The sequence below is a fragment of the Sebastes fasciatus genome, chromosome 15 (assembly GCF_043250625.1).
Source record: "Sebastes fasciatus isolate fSebFas1 chromosome 15, fSebFas1.pri, whole genome shotgun sequence".
Taxonomy (NCBI): Eukaryota; Metazoa; Chordata; class Actinopteri; order Perciformes; family Sebastidae; genus Sebastes; species Sebastes fasciatus.
This window is the reverse complement of record NC_133809.1, coordinates 14998501-15020848: the sequence shown is the minus strand read 5'-3', so window position 1 is coordinate 15020848 and position 22348 is coordinate 14998501. Positions and strand designations below refer to the sequence as shown.

At 42.5% G+C, this 22348-nt stretch overlaps 1 protein-coding gene across 3 annotated transcripts in view; it reads right to left on the bottom strand.

Moving 5' to 3' along the window:
• meis2a (Meis homeobox 2a) overlaps positions 1 to 22348 on the bottom strand; it is a 202635-nt gene that overhangs the window by 89576 nt on the left and 90711 nt on the right. Inside the window, exon 2 of one of the 3 annotated variants that reach the window (XM_074660036.1) lies at positions 4635 to 4716. In XM_074660036.1, coding sequence (XP_074516137.1) covers positions 4635 to 4709 — 75 coding nt within the window. In that variant the 5' untranslated portion in view covers positions 4710 to 4716. Of the gene's footprint in view, positions 1 to 4634; positions 4717 to 22348 lie in introns of those variants that run through there. The other 2 variants (XM_074660034.1, XM_074660035.1) reach the window with 2 other exon arrangements.

Genomic DNA, 22348 nt, shown 5'->3' with positions numbered 1-22348 from the left:
TCTCCTATTCAATAAACATCATTGACAAGCTTCCATATCCAGCTATTTTGAAATACAGAACCCTGATTGAGTGTTTTCTTATTAATTTGTAAACAAAAGACAGTTCAATCTTTGTTTAAACATAAAGTTCATACTATATTTTAAGCCTGTATCATGTACATGTAACAAATTATGTTTCTCTGAAAATTGTAAATTTTGTAATTCCCTGATGCTTCCATGTAATGGCATTAAAACATTTTAAACTATATTTCAGTTTGCACTTGTTTTTTTTTCTTCTTTCCTTTTTCTAAATGTGTGCAGACGTGAAACACACACACAAGCTTATGAGTAAAAGGTTTCATTGAATCACTTCTCACACACACACACACACACACACACCGCAGAGACGATAAGCTAATCAAATGACTGAACCCAGGAGACAAAAACTATTCATTTGAGTTATAATAAACTTGCACTTAGTGCATCTCCTCTCCTGTTAATGCATTTATGCAGTAACCCGTCCATGTCTGACCTCCCTTCACAGCGTGGGACAGTCCCAGCTGAACGTTTCAAAACACACACACACGACTTGCTTAACACAACACAGCCTTTACTCATGACTCCGCTTGTTTGAAATCCTCGCAGAAAACAATGCGGGTAAACAAAATGCAGATGGTTTGTTAGTTTGTGTTTGTTTTGTTTTCATCCCCCTGCTTCTTCTTTCTTTTTTTTCCCTGTTTACGTGTTCCCATTTCCATCTCCTCTACCTGATACCCACAGCCCAGCTCTCTCTCTCTCTCTCTCCCTCCCTCCACTCTGGTTCTGCAGGAGTTCACATGATCAAGCAAGGTACCCAGGTAATTACCTGGCATTGTCAAATAAAGCGACCACTGATTCAAATGAGGAGTGAAATATCAAAGAGCGGCGTTGCCTTTGCAGCCACTACTTATCCACACAGGAGACGGCGAGGAGATCTGAGAGCTCGGGGACCTGCAGGGAGGCAACAACAACACTCAGCCTTCCCTTTCCTAGATAAATATCACCAATGGAAGCAACAGAGCCAAACATGCCCAGGTTCACTAGTAACAGCGCATTTATTTTGTATAACATATCCTACTTGTCCGTTATTAACTCGTGGTGTCTTTTATAGCGGCCGCGGTTGTGACTTTAACAAGAGGGATTTTGCTGTATTCCTGGACCTTCCTGATGGGAGTCGCTCTGGAACGTCAGAGGTTGGATCGTGCTCTCTGAAGCTGTCACGAGCAGAGCAGTCATGCGATGTTTCCAAACTTCTGTTGCAGCATTTATTCTATATTTTTGGATCAGAAAAAAGAGACGCTGGTTGCGAAGATCAGAATTGAATAGCGTGTTAATGTCTGGCATTGTAAAAGTCCAAAGTCCTCAGTGTAATTAGCTCAGATAACCGCAGCGATCATTCATAATTTGCAGAGTTTGTGTTTTATTTTCCTCTTGCTCAAAGTTGCTCAAATGAACTTTCTAAAACCAGCGTGCACCCCCTTTTTCTCCCACTGCTATTACGACATAATCTAATGTAATTTCTTCTTCCGAAGCCTTGATTCGAGCCGGGCTGACAACAAGACCTTTGACACTTTGACACAGTAAGTGGAAGGTGATCTCAATGAGCAATGTCATCGCTCTGGAAACAACCCCTATGTACCAAACCTCATTTCTGCTCCCTTCACGTTCCGAACTAGACAAGCGGCGTCCTGGGATTTCAGCCGAGCACAGAGAGAGTACCTGTAATTTGACTTGCCACGTCTAAATGGAAGTTGAATAGGTTACATTGTGCGACAACAAATAAAATGCTCGCAATGCTTTAGTGACTGCTTTTCGTGGTTGGAGGCGAAATAGGGTTCGGTGACGATGTTTGAGTGTTTAATGCTATAAACACACAGACTTCCCTCCCTCTGGCATATGGAAGGCTCCCAGGGACACTTTGCATGTAAATATTCATAGGGCGATGGGATGGGCTATTAATTATTAAGCACAGTAAAGAAGTGTGATACTTCGGCATTTAACACATGAATCTTGTTTTTTATTTGCTGCGGACATTTTTCACAAAATGGTTTTTCGTTGCGAGGCTGGAAAAAGAAGGGAAGTGCTCGAGAGTGATGACTTTTTAAGAAATAAAGAGCAATAATTCTTAAATAGAGCATGAGCAATGTGCGAGAACATGCATAATTAACATCTGAGCTAAAAGTAAGTTCAACAGCAGGGGCTGTAAATAAATATGTTTGTCATTTAAAGTATTTTTTTTTCTGCTATATCAAAAAATAGTGCCGTAACTTTTAAAATTTCCTTTCATTTGTCATATTTTAAGTGGGAGTTGGAGCACTTCCTGCGTATAACTTTCCAGGTGAACTGCATCGGCACTCACTCCCGCAGCTGCGCCTCATGACAGATTGTCACAGCGTGATGGAGCTGGAGTGGGGCCACCAGCGAGAGGTGGTTGGAGGTCCATACCTGAGCTTCACACATCTGACAACAGAGGAGAGAGGTGGTCCTATACTGTATGACTGGAAAGTTAGATAAGGGGAGTGTGATTCTATACTTGTGCTTTAATATGGACACTGACAGTGTTGTGCTGGAGAGAAAAAAAACACATACATGTCCATTTCCCCCCTATATCTCTCCCTCCGAAGCGGCATGCATCTCTGAAAGTTGCCGATATGAAAGGGGAACGGGCTTTTCAATTATAAGCAGAAGAAGAAAATGACCTAGATACCATCAGGTCTTTGAGAGTTCACATCCTATTGTGCCTGTGACAGAAACGAACCAGTGATCTCCCGTCATCTGCGTTGACGTGAGCGAAAATCAAAAAGGACACCGCCACTCCGTAAGATCCCCGCAATCCAATCCAATTCATTTGCACACTGAAAAACTCAGCATCATCTGAGTGGAATTGAATTAACAATTTCCCCCAGCTGATTTGGTCTTTTAAAACTCTCATTACACAGAAGCATTGTATATATTATGGAATCCCTTGGAGGAATATGCAACGAGGAGTCTACGTTCATCCTATCATCACCCAGTTGTAATATTATAATCAATTAGCATGGATGAACTAATTGTCCAATCTCTCACTTGCTAATTAACCCTGGAAATATAAATGGGACAAACTAATGCACCACTTTTTCTTTTTTTTTTTAAAGGGGATGCACAAATTGAGCTCATGCTTTAGTTAACATGGTTGGTTTTCTTCGGCGGGTCGTCAATATGTATGAGCTACATCAAAGCGCAGGGATAGAAATGAGGCCTTGCACAAAAGCGGAACACATTTTCAGATCCAGAATATGCAAATGTGTTGGTTTTTGTTGAACTCTGGTGTTTGCATAACATGGGCTGACACAGTCTACGAGAGCTTTTCTGTGCCACTTGTGTACAGACGACAAAACACACTGTCCTTTGGGATATTTTAGTTTAAAAGGCGAACTGTGCAGAAATGCACCGAGCTTCAATGCATCTGGTATAACACAATTCTTATTTTTAATCTCCGCGGCCTTAAAATGTGTCTGAAATTACATCAGGGTGTGTTTAATGACAGTTGATCACTATCACTCAGTCACACAGATGTCATACTCCATGTCATGTGTATGTCACATTTGGGCCAGACAAAAGGGTGTCATCTATGACTCCAGACAACAATCGAATACCGAATGAGAGAAAATCAGTGAGATGTTTGCTTGTGTAACGACATACTTAAGTTTCCAGGGAGTTGCCCTCGACTGACTTACAGAATGATTCACCCAAACAGAAACCAACGAACAATAAGCCTACTGTAACAAGCAGGCGGTGATTGAATGTCTTTTAATTTAAGTACACAAATATTAAACCAGCTTTTAAAATCCAGTCACATTGAAGAGATTCTTTTTTATTGCAAAGACGCCATCATGTGAGAAAAACAAATGTCACACTAATACAAGAGTGCTTTTTGTTTACCGCATGAGGCCGAGATAAAAACGGCAGCCAACTTTTTTTTTGTTTTCGCTCTTCGATCCTTTGTTCTGCGTTGTTGTCAAATCTGAAATGTAATACTATTTTTCACCTGACTCCATCTGTAGAAAAGATATCCTGCATTCCCCTTTAATATTCACTGGTTGTTAATTATTAAAGGTATGTATTTGAATTATAAATATACTAGTTATACAGAAGTAGGCAAAGCAGGCATATAGCCCCGGGCTAAATTCCTCCATTACCCATTATTTTCCAGTCTGCCGTCTCCATATGCCTGCCTCCTATTCCTATGTCATCTCAAAAAACACTGCGGCATTCCTTTGTACTTACCTACCCCTCCCCACTTTGGCCACCCGAAAAAAAAAAATCTCCCCCTCCATACATATGTGTGCTGCTTCCTTGAAGTAGGATGTCACACTTGTCTTAAATATAATGAATCACTATCTTCAAGGCATCCCTGGATCCCAAACACTCCCCACAGAAACCTGCCTCGTCCTCCCCCGTTTCCAGCCTTCCTACATGTCACAAATCATCGGTTGTGGAGGGCTCTCCACTAAATCATTAACATTGTCAGAAATGACTGGGCCAAGAATGGGAAGAGCCCAGAGATGCAGCAGAGGCGTACGTACGTACGTATGATGGGAATATGGAATGGTAAACAAAGAGAGAGGCAGCCTTACCGCTCTTCCCTCTTCCTCGTCGTTCCCCTTCGCCTCCCCTTTGGTTTTTTTTACTCCTCTCCTCTCCTCTTCCATGGGATTTCTGAAAAAAAAGAAGTACAGTGTGAGGAAAAAGTAAAGAAACTGTCAAAGAAGTTTAACAACTCACGAGAAATTCTCAACCTCTATTCTCTAAACTGCTGTGGAGTTTTTGCTTTTTCCTCGGGAGTTTTTTGTCCTAACAGCTTTGTAGTAAACACACTGTAAACTGTGCAATATATTGGATTATGTCTCTGGGCCATTTTGATAACCGGTATTTATGAGTCCACTGTTGAGAGGATAATCAAAAATATGACTTCTTTTCCATGTCTAAAACTGTGGCGGCTTTGTTGTCGTCGAACGATAATTCCCCTGTCATACAGCATTACAGTTTGTTCCATATATGTGGCACGTCTTGAAACGCGAGCGCCTCGCGCGATGCTACTTATCAGGCAATTTCCATTTAATGCTATAGCCACACTTATATCTTACGCATACACTCCTACCTATGCTAGTATCATCCATCAAAAGGATTACTAATTTTCCTTCAATTTCCGTTGCTCTCCCAAGAATCTAAAGGATGATTGATAATGGATGAAGGAAAAGCACAGTGGTACTGTTTTTAACCTTGCTCAAGTCATTAATCCGCTTTATACCCATGAAGGTAGTAAAGGAGACAATGAATTAGTCATTAAAGCACAGGTCAGTTTATTAGAATTCCTGATTGAACTGTAAAACGACTTCTCCCGGGCTGCCCGGGCGGACGGAGGAAATCTGCAAAAGCACGGGGAAAAAAGGAGCTGAGGGAAGCAGACAGAGGGATTCCTGCACGAGTGCATTTTCTCTTGAAGGAAAATGACAGAGGGGTGTATCGGTGGCCATCGCTCACCTGACAGAAGAAAAAAAAAAGCTGTCTAATTAGCACACGCTGTGTATCTGAAGGTAGTCAGAGAAGAATCACATGCCAAGGATCATTTGAAAATGATCAAAGGGAAGAAATGATGCTGGCATGACAGAGGAGGAGAGTATACAGACGTATATATAAACACACAGAACCTGTAGTGACCATTTGTTAGGTTGAACTTGCTCCATGTCTCTGTTAGTATGTAATGCGAGCGCCGGCTGATGTTTGTCACCATTTATTAAGTCATGCGGTTGTTGGCTCCACTCCACAGGAAAAGTTCAGACGGCCTCGGATGTTTGCTGCTCCCTAAAGCGGAGTAATGATCTAATGACTGGTGCAGTTGGGGGCGGGGGGGGTGGTCACGACTGAGAGGATGTAACGGATAGGATCAAACCAAAACACGGCGCAAAGTTGGCACTGTTAAACAATGGATTCAGTCTGTTCGCAAAGTTCTGCTACTGCAGGAACATAACTGCTTTGGATTCCGTGTCAGAAAGCGTAAAAATAAATTGAAATATAATACGAAATAATGATCAACAACTTTTTAAAAATTCATATCTGTTACCGCCGGAGGATTATCACAGGAGCCCCGTTCGCATTAATATCCTGAAATTACTTGGTGTGCACACAAGTGTTGCGTTTAAGAGTTGTAGCTCGTAAACACCGCTCCCAGTAGCCTGGGTAAACACACATCCCAGTTATGAGCAACCAGAGTATGACAGCTGAGATATGCCATTATTAGCCAGCATTCTCAGGCATGTAAACATCTTACTCCATTAAATGGTGATTTTTGTGCGGCCTGTGTAAACTCTGTTTCCATGGCAGCAAACAGAATATTGTTTATTTATGTAAACAAGGGTGTTTGTGGATGGGATGTGAAGATCAATATAAACAGCCCTATGCTAAATGTGAAGCTAAACGGGGGGATGCTGTGGAATATTCTGTTTATCACCATGCAGCATGTAAGATACTGTAAAAAAGTATTTATTTAATGCCCTGCTTGGATTGTGAGCTGCGAGATTGTTTTGAAACCAATCACAGCCCGAGGGCTTTCAAGAGCTGATTGCGAGATGTCATGCTAACCAGGAAGGCCACTTATTATCAGAGTGGCGGACTTCAGAGGAGCTGGCAGGGCAAGCGGGGCAAGCGGGGCTCTCCTCTTCATGTTTTGTCTATGCCACAAGAATTGAACCGAGTCCGTTTAAGGAATGCTTCAAACAGCCACGCCAGGTGCTGCTTCGTGGCACGAGGCCTTGACTTACACTGTGGTGATTTCTTGTTTACAGTCGCGTCTACAGACTGTCATCCTGGTCCGTCTTACTCCCTAACTAAATGGAACTTTCATTTCCTGGTTTGTAAATGAGTCTCTCCCTCTGCTTTTGTTTGATATTTATTTATTCAGTTTATGTGACAGGAACAATGCACATTAATCAACATCTCAGCTTTCACATCACTGTAAATGTGTCAGACCCCCTCTCTCTCTCTCTCCCCCCTTCCTCCCCTCCTCTCCTCTCTTTCCCTCTCAGTGTTAGTAGCCTCAGCGTAACTCCAATCAGCAAATCAGCACCGTAACTCTAATGAGTGAAATTGCTTATGAGGGGAATCTGTTTCCGATGGTGGGCCCGATGATTAATGCGCACTGACAACATGTCTTTCCTCGAGGAGCTTTGCCGGGCTATGGCAGCTGTGTGACGCCACCTCCTCAGAGATGGCCCCCTCTTCCTCTGGGAGGCTGACATCCCACAGGGACAGGGATAAACTGGAGATGCTGCTGAGGATTTCGGCACAACTCAACAGCGAGCACGAACATAGCGGTAACATTTTATCCTTACTTTACATTCCTTAAAGTTGTGATATGCCAGCGCGTAGAAGTTGCTGATGAAACTACTGAACCTGCAGCCTGATTGTGGAGGTTTCACAAAGTTTATGCGATTTTACTGTTACACCAAACATTCAAACGTAATCACAACTACATCCAAAGCAGTTTTAAGTAGTAGTAAATTATATTTTTTAGGGATGCACCAATACCGATACCGTATCGGATATCGGGCCAATACTGACTCATATAGCTGGATCAGGTATCGGTGACAATGGGGCCGATCTATTCAATTCAAGTCTATAGTTTGTGTACTATATACATTATATACTGGAATCTTAATACCTGTGTAAGTTTTGACCAATTTGTTGCTGCATTAAAAAGATTTACACTTGAATTGTAATTCCTGTTAATTTTTAAGGTTTTTTACCAAGTTGCTGGTGTATGATATATTATTTTAATTATAAATAACATTAAATTTAAATCTACGTATTTATTTGTTACATTTTGATTTACAAAGTTAGGGAAGCAATGTTTAAGTCAAGCCTGATGTTGTTGATCCCAGTCACTTCCACACAGTGAGAACACTGGTATCGGATCGGTACTCAGTATCGGCCGATTCCAAAAGCCCAGTTATCGCTATCAGGACTGAAATTTTTTTAAAAATAGAAATTCAATTTTCCAGTTAAAGTTCATATTTGGGAATAATTCAATACTTGAAGTTTTAGGGCTGTCCTCGACCAAAGAAATTCTTAGTTGACTTACACTCGCACGATTTTGTCGACTAATCGATTGATCTGTAAAACTGAGTCTCCACAAAGAATCACACAAAAGCACCACTTTAAATCTTGTGTTTACCAGAGATGTGCTCATGAGTCTCTTAGAAATAAGTGAAACAGCATGAAAAAAGCATAAAAATGACAAATCGACAAAGAAATCTTATCGACTAAGACCAAAACGACCGATTACTCGACTAATCGACTAAGAAGGGGCAGCCCTACGAAGTTTAATAAAATTCTATTTATTCAATACATTTCATTTTAAAAATCATTTTCTCCATAGACAATATAGGTGATTGTTCTGTGTACATAATAGAGCCGATTAATCGATTAGTTGTCAATTATTAAATGAATCAACAACTACTGTGTGTTAATCGGTTTGAGTCCTTTTTTTTAAGAAAAAAAGGCAAACTTCTCTGATTCCAGCTTCTTAAATGTAAATATTTTCTGGTTTCTTTACTGCTCTATGACAGTAAACTGAATATCTTTGAGTTGTGGACAAAACAAGACATTTGAGGCATTGGGAAACACTGATTGCCTTTTACACCATTTTCTGACATTTTATAGACTAATCAACTCATTGATTAATCGAGAAAATAATCAACAGATTAATCGACAACAAAAATAATTGTTAGTTGCAGCCCTAGTACATAAAAGCAAAAGGTGAGAAGTTAACTACGACTCCCAAAGAGCATTTTGGCAAGAAACATCCAACCATAGAGCTCAACATTCCATTATCTTGCCGCTAACGGTTGAGAAAAATGATCTATCTTATGTATCTTAAATCAATTTACTTGTGGATTCTGGATCAGGTTTGATTGAACCTTTGTTCACAAAGTCGACAACAAAGTGTTTTAAATTCGCTGCCACTCTCATTCGCACCTCTGACTGTGCAATGTAACCTCATACAACAGTTCATATAATATCTTACCAAGTTATTCCTTATTTTTTGTGCTTTTCCTACGAATTGTCCAGCAACATGTGACGCACCTGTCAATTTCCGCACCAGTCTTTTCAAAATAAACTTCAGTCTTCACAGGAAACAACTTGGTTAGGTTTAGGCAACAAAACTTCGGCGAATATTCAGTGTTTTTTGACCCAACTATCCAGCCTGACCTCCGTCCTATGCAGCGTTTGTCACTCTTTATACTTCTTAGTCTACAATTATGTGGATTACATAAGAATTGATTTCGTAGGTATAGCTATGAACAGTGTATGAGGACAGCCTGGACTGTGACAGTGCAACTTTGGTTGCACCAAGCTGTGCAACAAAAGTTTCATGTGAGATGTCGGTCTCACAGGGGACCAATGAATAAGTGTTCCTTCCACCACACATTGTTTCATATGGAGGGATATCTGGTACCTCCGGCCTCAGCTGTTGAGCTGTTTCCATTTCATCATGGGTGTACATTTCATCGGGCTCCTGTTAACGCTGAGAGATTGCTCACAACTACTGAATGTCTTATTAATGCTACATGAAATTAGCTGCTGTTTGGACAATTGTTTTAAACAAGTAAGATGATAACCGAAACAATCACACTGCTCTACTACATTTTGGTACATTTAGCTATAATATATCATCTGCAATAAAAGTGTCTTGGATTTGTATGAATCTATTCATGTTGTAACTGGTGTGCCTTGGCCGTGTAGCATATGATGAGTCCAGATTAATAAGGAACTATTCATCTCCATACTTCACACCTCAAGAGGATTTCTTATCTACCATAACCATTCTGTAAATTACATTACACCGACTCTGAAAGCCTTATCCTTGGTTTGTAAGGCTCTAATGTAACATGCACCATTATCAAAGAATTTCTACCTAACGACCCAACTAACCCGAACACTCCTTTCCTCATTCCAAGCTCGCAGATGAGACGAGACCCCACTGAGCCAATGAGCTTCGACAAAACTGACTTGATTGCCAGGGCTTTAGCGTCAATGATCCTAGAATAACAAGGAGCATATTGTACCATCAGCACAGGGCTGCACCGCGAAGGCCTGTTCCAGGTTAACAGGCTCTTAGATGCTTGGGCTCAATGATGGAGGTAATGACATCCTCATGATCCAGCAATACAGGTGAATAGGCAACCATATGGACAGAGGGAGGCTATACAGAAAACTGCAGAGCAGAACAACTGGACATCTTATACATTTAAATAATGTATAAAATGACATTGTGATTAGAAATAATGGGGGTAACATAATCCTAAATCACAGTAAATGATGAAAGATCATATTCTCTACCTATCTAATCTTTTTTTAAAAGGAGAACTTTAAAGTTAAACAGTTTAGATTTTATTTAGATTCTGAAAGATTAACAGCCATGAATGTGCTTTGGCATCGTGTCTATGAGGCACATGTACAGTATCAGCTTGCAAGTGAGTCATTATCACAGCGAGACCACTGACGTTGCTACGCATCCCTGTCAATATTTTGAGTGGAGCCGCAGTACTTTGCACAACTCTATATGAAGTCATTTGACACTCTTATCAAGCATGGAAAATCCATTTCTTGTAATTTCCGCTGTAAAGACACTTCGTCAGCCTGTCCCCGCCAGATGCCACAGCAGCGGCGAATGAGCGGAGGGAAAAAATAATAATTTTTGATTATCGAGATATGATTGACACCAAAACAAAGAGCAGCCATAGTGCATTGTGCATTTGTTTTTAATTTCCCACAAGTTTTTAATCACAGCATATGACATCTGTCACAGGGAGGCCTCTGATGTGAGTGAGATGGGGAAAAAAAGCACATGTGGCTCTATTTGTGGTGTATGCATAATAGTATGTTTATATGTGGCTTCATGCATGTGTGCATAGATGACTACTTGCACATGTATACGGCATGTGTGCATAGAATGCTTGTATGCATCTACATGCATTTTTTTGGTTGTGTCTATGGTACATATAGAAACATAATTACATACAGGATGTCCCGAGAACAGATACTTCAGTACCAAATTGATGCCAAAATTATTTTTCTACCGCAGGTACCGTAAGTGCTGGAAACCAACGGCGTCCCGTCAACCGATACGTCGACAAAAGCTAGTTAACATTAGCTTTTAGCAGCCGGTAAGAAGCACAGTCCTGCACGGAGCTAACAGCTAACGTTAACGGGAAGTGCCATTCATTTACATTATGATGCGTTCAGTCAAAATTTGTATTGCTCGAAGGTATATTCCAAAGTTATCACGATGAGTTCAAATGTAATCTTGTAAAATGTAGTTTTTGGTGAGAAACTTGATTAAATACAGTTTACAGGAGAAGTTTTCCCAACAATCTGAAATGGATAATAAAGAGGAAATTATGACCTGTTTAACTTCCGTACAAAAACCAGTATGAAACAGTAATAAAAGGAGTGGATGATGAAGTACGTGTGATTTATTGTTTTTATTGTTTTACTTTTGTTTTTACCGTGGTATCAAAATGGTATAGAGAATCGTGGAATTTCACTGGTATTGGTATCGCCTACTAAATCGTGACATCCCCAACATACACTCAGTTACTAGTTGATTAGGTACACCTAGCTAAAAGTAATGCAGTGATGCTTTAATAAATCCGACCTTCACGAACGTTTTAATGTTTAGTTTTGATTGAAACTATTTTAGAGAAGTGCTGATTCAACCGTTTGGTCATTTTGGAGGCTGCAGTTTGTGGTGCTGTTAAACTGTATTGTGTTATACTGACAGACGTTTATATTATTATGACCTCTTTGTATAATGCAATATAATTCAACAGCGCAAACCACATCCTCTAAAATAACCACACTGTTGACTCAACACCTCTCTAAAACAAAAACTGTGAAGGTAAGATTTATTGCAGGACTGTTGTATTATGCTGCATTCACATTGAAGTAGACGGTAGACGGCAAACTGGATATCATGTTAGTGGACGAGAGCAGGACGGTAAAATTAGGTGAGGCCGGCAGAGAATACCGGCAACGTCATTGCCGTTATTATTTAAACGTTTTGCCGTCCTCTGCGATGGAATTTATAACTGGATGTTACATAGCTCCCTCACACCAGAGAAAGTTTGCAATACAATATTAAGAGAAAGCTGCATTTTATAGCTACATGCATTACTAGAATAATCACATAAAATAGTAGATACAATAATGTTTTAATTAAAGATAGGGTCGACGATGTTGGAAAGCTAGCATAATTTGAAAGTAGCATCGCCTCAGGAGCTCCGTCTAAACCCAACCCTTCCTAACTACATCACAGACACAGAGCGGAGAGAGGACCTCAACTCAACAACGCTACCTCATGACAAGTAACCGCGGCAGTGCTACTGCAGGGCTGAGTTTTCTCTTCCATTCTCCAGTAATCTTGCGGGGGCGACGCGCTTTGAGTTCAGGCTGGTGCACGCCAAGGGTAGAGTACGAGCAGGGAGGCAGGGAGGCCTCTGATTGGTTCTTTCCAAGCGGACCGCGAGGCAGTGATTGGTAGACGTTTTTACAGAATTACAGCAGCTACAGATGACGGCTCTTTTCCGGTCCTTTTTCAGAGCTCATATGTAATGGATCACTGTGGGGGTGTAACGACCATTTCAACCAATATAACAAATAGTGTATACTGGATAACATCGTCAACCCTGCCTTTAATATATTCTATTCCATCACCATAGCATTGTCGTGCATTGTTCATTTTGCCGTCCTGCCATTCCTTCGGACTGTTTAGTCTGGTTTTTCCCATGCCGTCCAGAAGATGATGTCCGTCTGCCTGATTCCAAGTGAATGCAGCATTAGACTACATTACTTTTAGCTATAGGTGTCATGGTGTAGAGGAGGGTATACGCAGGTATATGGGGTATACCCATCCCTTTTTCTGTTCGTTTACAGTATTCAACCTATCAGCCAAAAAATCCACATAGGAATATATAGAAATAAAAAACTGCTAACTGAGTGTACCTGGGTTGCTGATCGCGATAGTACAAAAGCAAGGTAGCATTATCGTTGCTTTACATATCTGCCTGTCTGCTACCACCACTCATAAGTCGCTGTCGCTAACCGCCTTGGGAGTTCAGATAATGTTCCTTGGCTGGCAGAAGACAGGTTGATAGCTGTCAGGGACAGAAACAGAATAAATGACGGGGTTTCATTGGGGCGCCTCTAAGGCGCATTAGGGACCTCAGGAGCCCAATCCCCAAACACGGGGATGAAGAATCATTTTGTCACAAAGGCGCAGGGTCACCCATCACTGTCTAATGCATTGCCTTGATTAATCGTAGGGATGGATCAACATTATGTCCTATTCAGGGTGATGCTTAATTGCCTCCGCCATCCAACTCATCCATTGCCCTAATGACGGTGCGTCTGCTTCCCTGGACACATGGTTAGTCTGGTGGACGGTAGCTTAGCAGGACAGGACCCCCTTTAAACATCATCACCAGCTGAGAGCTTACCCTCTCCAGACACCTTTACCTCCCCCTAACCACCGATGTGTGGATAAACGGAGCCGGCTTCATCGCCCCGTAGCCCTGTGTTTATATTCACCGCAGAATGTCTGCGGGTGTTAATGTATGTAGATTTCATTTCTGATGAGTGATTATTTGACTGCTCATTTTGCCCGAGATTTATGGCACTCTCTCTATCTCCTGACTGCAGTGCCACTCTTATCTTTAATAAAAGAGATGAGGACATTAATCAGGTTTTGTTGGCGGCCCTTACTAAGACATTAAATGTATTGTATGGGGTAAGTAAACACGCTTCACATCCTTCTCTCTCGCAGTCAAGAGAGAGAGAGAGAGAGAGAGAGTGAGGGACAGAAAGAGGAGAGCGAGGAGGAAAAAAAACCCTCATTATATTTATCATAATTTCACATCTGCTGTTTTTGAAGCAATGTACCATGAGCCCATAAAGTGTATTACAACTGTGCATAAATTCAACTGATTTGTGGCTGGAGTAGCTAATTCCTTGAGTACATTTTAGAAAAACAAGCACTGAGCCCTGAAATTGCAATTCCATAAAGGCTTTAAATTACCGAGTACAGAATCAAGAACTTGCCTGATGTGCCGCGCATGGTGACCGTGTTATGGGGGAAAAGCAGCACTCCCCGAGATAGAGACAATAAAACCTGAGATGAGTGAGCCATATACTCAAACAAAATAAAGGAAGAGGAGATGGGCTGGCTACGTGATGAGGGGGAGTGACTATCGTATCCCTGCATCTCATTTTACCCCTTTAACCATGAGGATGCATTTGAGAGGACACATTTAGTTTTTTTTTTCCCACCCCATAATATCCATCTCTGTACGTCATATCGGTGGAAGAGTTAGTGGATGGATGCCAGCGCAAAGCCTCCTCATTCAGAGGCAGTTAAAATGAATCTCATCATTAGCAGAGGGGAGGATGTGTACTGTGGGATACTCCTTGACTAAAAAAAAAGCATACACACTTTCACATCTACAATATAAGCTTGTGCACACACACAGTCGGTCATGCACAGCCTCCGTTCAGTCATTCATTTCCCAGAATCACTATCAGACTATTGTAAAGTTTATGCTCTCCACTTCAACTGACTTGTATGTCTTGGTAATAGTTTCTCCACAAATCAATAAAAAAAAAATATCCCCGGACCCACGTTTGGTACAAAGCCTTATTTTGTTATCGTGCAAACTTTAAGTGTCACATTGGCTCAGATCGTATTAATATTTCATGTCATTCATTTCCAGCCACTCTCCTCCTTCGTCGTTGTCGTCTCTCGCCTCCCCGCTTTCTCCCTCTTCTATCTGGAGTCATTTGGGATCGGCATGAACAAGATTTTCATATCAGGTAAATGAATATCTTTATCACAGAGGCAGGAGCCGGGATGCTCGGGGAGCTGGAGAGAATAATCACACAGAGCAAACAGTCTTGGGGAAACAGAGAGGCACTCAGTAATAACAACCTCTCCCGGTCTCCCACACTGCTCTCTGTGTACATCTAAATAGCCTGCTTACTGCGCTGGATGCTGCGGGATCAATGGCCTTGCTGTGGCTTAGCGCTGACCTTTGACCTTTGATGAGCCCGTAAGGATAAGGGGTTACAACATGAGTCCTGACACTATTTCTGATCAATAAATAGAACATACATGTAAATGTTTTTGTTAGAATTGGCCACATTTTTAACCATGCTAGCTTCATGGTTCTTGGGATGGCAGCACTTTGGTCCTGACTAAAATATCACAGCAACCATTGGATGGATTGCTATGAAATTTTCTACACACACACACATTCCTCAGAGAATCAACTCTACCGACTTTGGTGATCCTTTTACTTTTCTTTTAGTGCCACTATAAGGTTGATATTTATGTTTTTTAGTGAAATATTTCGAACACTGTTGCATGGATTGTCATGGATATCCATGATGCCCAGAGAAGCGCCACCAAGCGTTCACTTATTCTGTGAAAAATCTCAACATCTACCCATAGACTGTAAATAAGAAGAGGACGTAGTCACCGTGACGTCACCCATTGGTTTGTGGACTATGGTTTTGAAGCCTCGAGTTCAGCCGAGTCTTGGCAGTCGCCACCTTGGTTTTTGGCCGTCGCCAGCTTGTTTTTTTGCAAGCAGAAGTGACACGAGAGGGTGGAGCTAAGTACAACCGAATGCTGAATAAGACGTATTTAGGTGACCAAAATGTAACTTTTATGAACTGAAAACACACTGTGAAAGCGTTAAAGTTGTAAGACGAAAATGCAGACAACTCCCAGACTGGACAACAGCATGTTAGCAACCTGTCAATCACAAGGTAGCCACACCCTAAAGCATATCCTGCTTTATGGTCTATTTGACTTTAAATGGGATCATAATTTACTAAATGAACATCATGCTGTATTGAGGAAGCCTTGAAACTAGCGATTGAGACCATAAACTAATGTTTACAATGTTTACTGAGGTTATAAATCAAGTGAGAAGTATAGGGTCATTTTCTCATAGACTTCTATACAATCAGACTTCTTTTTGCAACTAGAGGAGTCGCCCCCTGCTGGCTATTAGAAAGAATGCAAGTTTAAGGCACTTCTGCATTGACTTCACTTCTCAGACCTCGGAGGTTGCCGCATGCATCTACCGGATGCATTGCCAAAAAATTATCTACAGACATTCACGGTTCCCAGAGAACGAAGCCTCATGACTTTGTTGATCTCCTGACTTTTCCTCTAGCACCACCATTAGGTTAGCATTATTGGTTGAGAGTGAAATTTCTCAACAACTATTAGATGGATTGCCATGACATTTGGTGCAGACATTCATGCCCCCCTAAGGATAAATTGTAATAACTTTCGCGTTCCTCTGACTTTTTGTCTAGTGCCACCATGAGGTCAGAATTTAATATTTTGTCCAATACTTTGGTTCTGCAAACAACAATAATAACAACAACATTCCCACCAGACTCAGCTGTAGCCTACTTTGTGTTTTAAGCTTATTGGCAATGTTAACGTGCTAACATGCTGATGGTGAGCATAGTAAGCATTATAACTGCTAAACATCAGCATGTTAGTTGTCTTAGTGTGCACGTTAGCATTCACCACTGTGCCTAACTAAAGCCTCACAGAGCCATTAGCTCTTAGTTTCTTGTTGAAGATGCATTTCAATAAAACAAAAGTTTGAGGCGGCCTTATTAGCTATCCAACACTGGGATACTAGAATATTTTATCACCATTGTGCATAATGTTAGTGAGCATTATGGAGGTTTTAATAAGTATGCTAAATCAATTTGTTTATATTTTACTGGTTGGTTGACATTTCATTTACCTGTGTGAAAAATTTTTGGTGCAACTAATTCTTTTTTAATGTGGAGTGCGGAACAAAAAGTAACCATCTCTCTTTATTACAATGCCCAATAATAGTTGATTTAAATGGCTATAAAATCTGTTCATTAGAATGTTATAGATAAGAAATATTGAAAGTATACCTAAAAGTGTCACTTTTATAGTGAATGAACAGGATAATATAATCTAAAAAGGGTGTGATTATATTCAAGTCTTGTCCTCCAGCATTATCTCGGAGCTCATAAAGAGATGAAGTTTAATATGATGCTTTCAGTCAGTTTAATTGAATTTTAATTGCCACTCTGGACAGAAGGTTTAGATCTAATCAATAAAATATTAAACTTTTGGGGCTTTGACGTGGAATGGTCTCCCTGTCGCCCCTGGTGCAATGCATCCTGCTACCGGAGGGTATAAAACGCCTGTTTATGAGCTGAGGTAGCTAAGCCAACACCTTGCTGTTTTCCATAGTGTTTCAGCAGAATGCAGTGGATAAATAACACAAGGCGAACAAGCTGAGATTCCATTAATTACACTGGTGTGGAAGAGCGGTCGGTCACCTTCAAAAGGAAGGCCTTTAATGTGCCAGAGCTATAAATATTTTGAAATGTCACACCTTGGGAAGACAGCATCAGGCCAGAGCCGGGGCGATAAATCAGAGCCTGAGAAGAACCGGGAAAGAAAAGATGGCTCTTTGGTATTTTAGAAATAATTACTGATACAAAAGGGGTAATGAATGAAGCCATAAATTACGTTAAAACAGACCATTAGGAGAGGATTAGTTTATAAAACTCGTCGCTGCTCCTTGAAATTACCCTCTCAGAATATCGCGTATTTTACTCCATCCATAACTCACAGAAATAAAAAACATGTATGCATAATATCACACTCTGTTGATTAATGCTAAATTAATTGATTTTGTTCCGCATGCTTTTAAATGTGACGCCAGATATGACATCATCATAACAGTTCTTTCTTACTAATGTAATGCCAATGTAATAATGTCCACTGTCACCTTTTATGGCGACTACTACGATGAATCAGTGCGTCTTTTTACTTTTAAACAAGTTTGGCAAGTATAGAGCAGGTATGACCCGGACAGAGACCCATGTCCTGTATGTGGGCCAGTCACCGTCCGCCAGCAGCATCACCGCTATCACATACAGTTATAAATCTGAGGGAGCCTTGGTTAGGCTGCCTCACGGATGGAAGGAATTTATCCTCAATCCCTATAGAGAGAGAGCCTGGGAGAGAAAAATGACATGGCCCATCCTCTAAGGCTCATAAAAGTCTAAATTAAATATCAAATGGAACCACTGATGGATAGCGTCCCCTCCATGGATCCCCAGCGCCGCCTCTGCCTCCACTCCCTGACACGACAGGTGCTGCTCACATGACTGGAGAGGCAGACAACTTTGTTAGCGGGATTGTTCTCGGTTCAGTGTAAAAGCTGCGGCGTACAAAATGAGGGAGTCAAGTAAGTGAACGCAACAAGGCGCCATTATTCCTCGCTGGTTCCCGCCATGGCTGGATCCTCCCTTCCTTTCAAAGAGGATCCCTTAAATATTGTGCATGTATGACTGAATGAGGACTTAAAAGTGCAATTTGTCACATATCTGAATTATAGAATATGTACTTCTCTGTATCCATATTTATAAACTGGTGATTCTCCCATCCTCAGCGAAAGAACACTTGGAAAGATTGCTGTCAGGCGGGGACACCTCATTGGGAGATACTGTAATACTAATGCCAACCCCGCCACAATAGCTGGCGCTATCACCAGGCTAAAACTGTACATTATGAATCATCAATTGTCGCCCTGCTTTGTATTATCCCCAGAGAAAATCCCAATCTGGGCTTGAGCCCACGGCTGATGGACACCCCATTATTCACTCGCGCTTCTTCAGCTCGGAGACAGGAGTGGGGATAGGCAGTAAAACGACGGCCTTAAGATTAATCCTCCGCTCTTTCTCCTGCTTCCCGAATCAGAATGAAATAGAACATTCCCTTCCCTTAATCAAAAAGTTTTTATCATCTCCTCCCTCTCCAACTCAGGAAGTGGGGATAATGCTCGTCCTGTGAATTGACATTGGGGAGGGTGATGAGAGGGATCTGCTCTTGCTGCCTTTTGTACTGTAACAAGTGAGCACAATTTAGATGAGCCGGTGGTCGTCGATCAATACGATGCACCACACAAGCCTTAATGATGGGGTTAACAATCGCTACACTCCTCCATAGCAGCCACATCACTGAGTGGCCTTCACAATTAAGATAATAACCGTGCGAGAGTCAAACAGAGCAGAAGTTCATGGTGCTGCTGTGCAATGACGGAGGAGTTAAGAGAAAAAAAGCCTTCAAGTTTACCTCCAACATTACATAAGAAGTGCGCTCATAACCAATTATATTAACTAAATCGGAGTTTCACACTCTTCTCTTTCCTCTAGCTCATAAGGCGGAGGATGTGTAGCACGACGTGAGATGTGATTTGGTTCTCAGCGAGGTCGCAAGCATCAGGTGAGCTGTGAAGTTGTGGTTTCAGTCACCCGAGTCTCGCCTCACACAGCCTGCCTTCGATGCCATCACACCTCGGTCCGCATCACTTAGCAGAGGGGTGTGAATTTGTTTTCGCCCGGGCGTTAATGAACTGTGGGCTTTGTGGGCTTAATGAGAGCGTGCTTCTATTGAGCAAAAAAGGTACCTGGGAGGATAATAAGAGAGAAACTTCTCCCTTTCCGCGGCTTAGGAGTCGTTTTAACGAAAGGGCTGTTGATGGCCGCTGCTGCACTTCATCTCTGACCTGCCAAATCAGCTGCATGAGGAAACAAGACTCCGGGAGTATTCGTCATCCATCAAGAACATGCGGTTTTGTGCCACGGCTCCTGGCTTCCAGCCAAGTCTAAAGCAACTCATTGTACAGCAGCCAAAAGACAAAGGCAGCTCCCCCTCTGCTCTGTGAGAGCAGTGCGTGGAGGTGTGGGTGGTTATGCAGATCACTAATTGTACAGGCCACCGGGGGGAAAGGGAGAACGGAATGGCAGCCTCTCTGCAAGACATGCCGAGGGAGGGGAGGGACGGACTGGTGTGAGCCTCCCTCCCTCCTCTGTCTCTCTCTCTCTCTCCCTTCTCTTTCTCCTTCTTTTTCACTCTCTCTACCCTAAATTGGCAGCTGGCAGGCAAATGAATGCGGTGTGAAGTGAGCCCACTGAAGTGCAGGGTCCTGCTGTTCAGGCAACAAAGGAGCTCCATGCGAGACATCTGCTGTTCAGTTATCAGAATACATTTAGTCACGTGCCTCCCTTCCCTCGCTCTTTCTCCATTCCTCTTCCACCGCGGCCCCGCAACATCCATTCTGTCAACCGAGAGCCGAGCCTTTTCTTTCTCCCCACTTCTCTTCAACGGCATTCTTCTTCAGATCACTCCTCCGCTGACACTCCCCCCCCCCACCCGCCACCCTCCTCCCCGCTCCCCATCCCTTTCTCATTCTCTCATTTGCCACCGTAATCCCTCTCTCCACCTCTTCTTTTGCTGCCTTTATTTAAACAGTTTAGGTCTGGCAGATAACCCCGGAGTGCTTCCTATCTGGTCCAAAATGCGTTAACCCTGTGTGAATGATCACAAGACGGCCCGAGGAAACGGCAGACTGAATCTTAATGAGCCACGCTCGCACAAGCAAAAGTAAATTGAGCTTACCACCATGATAAATTAACCTAATGAATGCAATTGTTTTGTGGCACGCTAGCTTGGGCTGGAGCCAGATGGTCAATACTTAGCGCTGAGTTTTGTGTCTCCTGTCTTTTTTCTTTTTCCTCCGTTCTTTCCGTCCTTTACGCTCAAGAAGGCATAAAAAGTAAAAACATAATCCGATTGTAAATGTGTTTTTTCCTTTGATCTTTTCTGCTAAACTCTAAAATCTCTTTATTTTCTCAATTTAATGCCTGTAAATCGGTTTGCAATGGATAAAGCCCTCGTCGGTACGCATCCATCCGGTGCCTCGGACCAGCTGAGTAAAACAAGCAACTGCGGGTGACATGATAGGGGTCTGCAAAGGAGACGGCGGTGTGTATTTCTCCCCATTTCCTGTCCCAACTCACGATATCCGTGTTTACTTTAACACTTAATCCCTGCAAAGTGTGTCATTTGGTTTGCACGCTCTTCACTCTCCACTTCGTCCTCCATCCTCTCCCAGTGGTGCAGGCTAGCATGAAGGTTGCACATCCAGGAAGGGACAAACCCCCTCCTGCACTGCGTGTAAACTAGATGACTTCCTCTAGGCAGGTGGCACATATCCAGATGTTCTCTCAATTTCCTCTGTGTGTGCGCGCGCGCGCCTCTACTTATGTGTATGCCTGCATGTATTGCTTGACACACCCCGAGCCGGTGACCTCTCTGCTCTCCCCACAACATCACCACTGGAGCAGTTTACACCATAATGACTTGTATCGCCCGAGGCCCCGCCACATCTGTGGCTCCCTTCCTCCATCTCCGTCTCTCAGTCTTTCCCTCTTTCTGTCTCTTTGTCTTTCTGCATTTCTCACACACAACCTGTCCATATTTCTCCTGTTTATATACTGTATTCCCTCCAGTTTTTTCCACTTTGCATAGTCTGTCGTAGACTTTCCCCATCGCTTCGTCCTCCAGCAAGTGCTTCCCTGCTTTGGTCCACGGCACTATTACCGCAGAAAAAAAAAAATCGCATGGCTCACTTTGCAAGGACTTAATGCATGTCTAACATGACACCTATCAGACATAATAAACAAACACATCATTCAATGTCAGGAAGCTTGAGAAGGTAGTTGCAGAACCTCATTGGTAGGGCCTAGTGTCCGAGATAAAGCACAGGGTATAGGCTGTGGCAGCATTGAGTGAGTCTAATGTCACATGGAGTGACGTGTGCTCCACCAACAACAACTCAGCTCATTACCCGCTCAGGGGCGGGAGGGAGGGAGGGAGGGAAAAACAGTGCGTCCAAAATGTGGCCATGTGCTGACCGAGCGTTCTGTCCCGTTTCCCCCCCTCGGCTGTATACGGAGAGCAATGACCTCTCACTCAGACAGCGCGGCGTTCGATCGATCATACGTGACATTTGTGACATCGCATGCATCCTAGATATGCATCTCCACAGTGTCAACTTATCAGTCGGGCCGTCTCGCAGGCAGGACATACATATCACATTACATGTTCGGCAGCTCTTGTGCCCCACGTGCGGGTTGACTCGGATTCTTGCGCTTTCACACAAGGTAAACTCTGCCTCTGTGAATGTGGCAAGGCGCCGAACGATGTTTCACCTTTACAGCTGACGTACTCCGTGAGGTCGTAAACACGCAGACAAATAATTGACTTCATCATCATAAAGCGGAGTGCCGATTTCTCACCAGAGATGCACTGTATTTTTTTAAAATACACCACAGCCAGCTCTAAGGTACTGTACAGTTCCCATCTGGATTTACG